Source organism: Hordeum vulgare, chromosome 3H (assembly GCF_904849725.1).
Source record: "Hordeum vulgare subsp. vulgare chromosome 3H, MorexV3_pseudomolecules_assembly, whole genome shotgun sequence".
Lineage (NCBI taxonomy): Eukaryota > Viridiplantae > Streptophyta > Magnoliopsida > Poales > Poaceae > Hordeum > Hordeum vulgare.
In genome coordinates this window covers 532045764-532050391 of record NC_058520.1, presented here as the reverse complement: position 1 = coordinate 532050391, position 4628 = coordinate 532045764, and the positions used below count along the sequence as shown (strand labels likewise).

The window sequence follows — 4628 nt, the reverse complement described above, 5'->3', positions numbered from 1 at the left end:
ATGATGCACATGATGCGATGATGATGCGACAAAAGAAAATAGACACACGACGAAAACGGAATATAAGGGGAATCTTCTGGAACGTCGGCATCGGGCTGTCACAATACTATTGAAGGGTGTGTGGTTCCATATCATGACTATCAATAAGCAACAGAGAAGACAAGCAAACCATATGAAATACGCCGTCCGTTTCATAATCTAAAGCATTTTATACATTTGTGTAGTGTAAAAACGCTTTTATATTGCGAGACGGAGGGAGTAGATTCTAACGACGCTGGTTGAAAATAACATGTTTTACCTACTGTGTCCTTGACATATTTTTCATACAGGTAAACAAACAACAAGAGTTGCCTATCGAGTGTCGAGGGTGCAACATATGTTTTGCATCATATCTCCGACCGGAGTGGTTTGTATGTTCCCTCACTCAACCTAACCGAGTCCGAGAATCAACCCGTAGCTAGCCACAACCAGTAAATGAGTCGACCAGAGTGATATAGGTCCATAGATCTAAGTCAAATGAGTTGCTTCAAACTATATTTGATCACCCCTTAGCAAATGCATAACTTGGATTCCAGGACCCTACACACACACGATGGGTGTATGTTTCTTCGGTAACTCAGTTTCCCAAACTCCTCGGCTCTTCATTTTTGCTCTAGTGCTCTGCTCCGCATGGGAGAAGAAGATATTGAAAAACCATTCAGAAAGACCACCCCAGATTCATGTCGCTAGGAACAACGAACAGTCCATTCACGTGCGATCAATCAAACTTAGAGAGGCATAGGAGGACAGGTTGAGCCCAACGTGGTGGGAGGTTGGGTTTGTTTTACATTTGCGCCAAAGGTGATGATGACTGGTTCACGAGGATGTTATAGCGGATGGCGATGGAGGACAAGACAACGATCATGACATCAATAAACAAGGTGTGTGTCATGTAGCCGCGTTGGGGTTGATGTTGGTCTCATTCCTGGAGAGCTTCTCGCCATGTTCAATATGTCATGCATAGTGAAGCATATCATGATGGTGGCCACGACCGAGCACCCACACTGCACCCTCATCCTCATGGATGTGGATGGTCTCGACCTCTCCGACGCCAAGAGCTACTTGACAGTGGACTACCTCAACCTCATCTAGAGCAATGAGCATGCCACACCTCTCAGAACCATGACCACTTTGTCTTCAACGAGATCAAGTTCGAGTGGGAGGATGGAGGAGCCTCGTCGATAGGGAGAGGGGCAGTCCGTCGGCATGGCGATGATGAAGAGGGTGCGGACAACCTAGGGCTCAGAGAATGGTGAGTCGGGGGAGTGAGTGACAATCGAGGAGAAAAAGGGATCATAATATCGACATGAACTAGTATGCTAAAATTCCACTTGGTGGTGGCAGTATGGGGAGAATATACTCCAACTCTCCACACGTTGAATCCTCAAAATTTCCAAATGCCTCTTCACGTCTTTACACTAACGGCCACCGTTCCACGGACTCGACTGACGAAGTTATCTCATTCCTCCTCGATCCACCAACGGAGTTGAAGAGTTGTCGAACATGTCCTAAGTCCACAACTTTCAACTTATCACAACCTAAGTTTCTACTCTAGATTCCTACTCCCTCCTTTCCATAATATAAGAGTGATTTCGACACTACACTAGTATCAAAAGTACAAAACACTATACTAATATCAAAAACACTATTATATTATGCGACGGAGGCAGTAACTTTTAACTCACTTACAACTCAGTTACCTAACTCGCAACACGAAATCCCCGACTATCAACTCTCACGGCACCAAATTTCAACTTGTCGAGATCCTAACAATTTTTTTGCGGGAAGAGATCCTAACATTCAAGTACAAATCCTCAAGTTTTAAAATAGAACTGTGAGAAGATAGACATTTTTAAATAGAGATAATCAATCAGTTTTCTTATTGTAGAAGATAATACAGTCACACACAGACAAAAAAAAAGTTCAGTTCGTCATGGCCTCAACCAATTTATTACTCCCTCCGTTCTTAAACATAAGTCTTTTTAGATATTACATTAGAAGACTACGTACGGAAATATATAGACATATTTTAGAGTGTAGATTCATCCATTTTGCTTCGTATGTAGTCATCTAGTGAAATCTCTAGAAAGACTTATATTTAGGAACGGATGGAGTACAAACCAAGTAACCCAAGCCGTTATATCTTCGTTGTGAAACGGTATGAAGAGTAGGAGATGCTGGTGTTGGTCCAGCTATGGTGGATCAGCTCCGCCGCGGACTCATCCCCCACGGCGCCAAGCGCGACATGCAACGGGTAGAAATGATGCGGCGAAGGGTGCGCCACCTCAGCTTGGGGCGCCATCTCCTTGTATCGCTTCACGTCTTCGTACCTGGCCATGCCAACAACGAATAAAAATCAACACGAACACGACGGTGATCGGGTTTCAGATGAAGTTCGTCATAGGCTCATAGCCATGGTAAATGTTTACCTCCCGTCTAGGAGCGAATCCTTGAGCCAGGTGTCGAAGTCGGAGGCCCACTGCGGCGGCGGCGCGTCGTGAGGCCCCATCTTGGCGAGGTTGTGCGTGGCGGTGCCGGAGCCGATGATGAGAACACCTTCGTTCCGGAGCGGCGCCAGCGCCCTGCCGAGGTCGTAGTGGTACGTGCCGTCCCTGTCCGTCTGCACGGAAAGCTGGCACACCGGGATGTCGGCGTCGGGGTACATGAGCATCAGCGGCACCCACGCGCCGTGGTCGAGCCCGCGGCCATGCTCCTCGCTCACCGGCCCGAACCCGGCGTCCTCCAGGAGCTTCTTGGTCCTCTCGGCCAAGTCAGGCGCGCCGGGCGCAGGGTACGTCAGCTGCGTATACGTACGACTAAACAATGTCAACTTGCATTCGTGACACAACTGCAGTAATTAAAGGAGTAGACAGGGGCGACCAAACTCGGACCTTGAACATCTGTTCTGGGAAGCCATGGAAGTCGTGGATGGTGTCGTTGGTGCCGCGGACGACGCTGACCGCCGGAGCGTCCGTCTCCCAGTGAGCCGACACCACCAGGATGGCGCGCGGCGCTTGCGAGCCCGCGATCGCCGCCGGCAGCCAGGACTGGAAGAAGCTCCGCGCCGGGATCGTCTCGTCGATGCAGAGAGTGGGCGCGCCGTGCGACAGGAAGAAGGTGTCCATGGCAACCTCCAACGGTGGTGTCTGGGTTTGGCTTAGCCCTGCCTCTGCCCCATCCATCACTGGCAGCCCCTCTACTTATGCGCGCTGCGAGCGTGGTGGTTGATGGAGTTCTTCTGACTCGATGACTTTCTCAATACCTCTCCCTTGACATTCTCGCGTGTTGTGTTAGATTTGAGTTCTTGACGTAATCGGTATGAATAAAATACAGTTGCAAGGAAAGGAAGTCAATAGATTCACCATGTGGGGTGTAAAAATAGTACTGTGCAAGAAGAGTAAACACTTGGAAAATGTAAGACTAATACACTCGAGAGTTGATCTCCTATTCTATTAATCTATTCTAATTGAACACGTGACCGCTTGAAGAAAATATCCATGAAATAAATCACTAGGTTTACTTTGTGGGCTAAAAAAACATTATATGAAAATCTCTTTGTAGATCTTTTGACCCCTTTGATTACTTCGTTGAGAAGGACTCATCAGCTAACCTATAAGGCCATCCATCGGGAAAAGAGAGCTAAAGGGCGATTATGGTGACTAATAAGTAAGCATAACCATCTTTGTCAAGTTAGTCTGTTTACCAGCATACATGACTAATATGGGCACATAACTATGGTCGTCTACGCTTCGGTCTGACTTAATGGCTAGTGGCAGTTTATTTTTTTGTTTCTTTTGTTCTTCTTCTAACGATGAAGCAACAATTCATCATCTTGTCTTGAAGGTGTTTGTTAGTGATCACCGTTGCGTTTAACAATTTAAGGTTATCAAATCTTTGGATAGCCATGTTAAATAAAGATCTTTGGATAGCAATGTTTTAAAAAAACTTTGGGTAGCCGACTCACACAACTTTTCACATGGGACAAGTACTTTAAAAAGTTGCATTGCCAAGTCAAGTAGTGGACATTCCATGTTGGGAAAATATCCAAATCTCATGTAAGACATGTTCCATGCTCCATTTATGTTCGCACTAGGCCTCTACCCCCTTCTTCGTTGCCGCATGTGTTGTATTCTGTCGCAGTTAGAGATCGAAGTCGTCTCGGACACTATAAAAAGTGAGCTTTCAACAAATCCATCGTTGCTTTGAACTAATATTCTACCGACTTTCGACAACCTCAAAAATTAGTTCTGAGTGGATGTCAAATGCCATCCGATGTAACTCCATTTCCACAACAACTTATGTTCCTAAAAAAAATTCAACATACCATCACCCTATATTACAAATATAGTATCTAATTTTCAAGTCTTATGCAACCCAACTATGAATAATCAAAATCCCAATGTTTAACACAAAACCCGACTATCAACCCTCACATCACCAATTTTCATCTACAAATCCTCAACTTTCAACTCTCACAATATGAACTTCTAAATAATCAAGAACCCAACCCAACTCTCACATCCCCAACTTTCAACTCAACAAATCATAATTTGAGCTCTCAAGTCCTAGCTTTCACCCCCACAACCATG

At 45.7% G+C, this 4628-nt stretch overlaps 1 protein-coding gene across 1 annotated transcript; it reads right to left on the bottom strand.

Moving 5' to 3' along the window:
* Positions 1 to 1877: 1877 nt before the first annotated feature.
* LOC123440437 (extradiol ring-cleavage dioxygenase-like) lies at positions 1878 to 3314 on the bottom strand. The gene is made up of 3 exons (XM_045117002.1): positions 2931 to 3314; positions 2469 to 2839; positions 1878 to 2369 (listed from the first exon to the last, which is right to left on the bottom strand). Exons 1-3 carry the CDS (start codon positions 3219 to 3221, stop codon positions 2177 to 2179), a joined length of 855 nt encoding a protein of 284 aa, XP_044972937.1. The 5' UTR covers positions 3222 to 3314; the 3' UTR covers positions 1878 to 2176.
* Between the last annotated feature and the right edge of the window lie 1314 nt (positions 3315 to 4628).

What these genes read in the sequence shown, in the direction of transcription:
- LOC123440437 (XM_045117002.1), bottom strand. Translation starts at nt 3,221, where the DNA reads ATGGATGGGGCAGAGGCAGGGCTAAGCCAAACCCAGACACCACCGTTG. An exon ending in TCCCAGAACAGATGTTCAAG is followed by an intron (nt 2,840 to 2,930) that starts GTCCGAGTTTGG and finishes ACGTATACGCAG; the next exon opens with CTGACGTACCCTGCGCCCGG. An exon ending in GATTCGCTCCTAGACGGGAG is followed by an intron (nt 2,370 to 2,468) that starts GTAAACATTTAC and finishes TGGCATGGCCAG; the next exon opens with GTACGAAGACGTGAAGCGAT.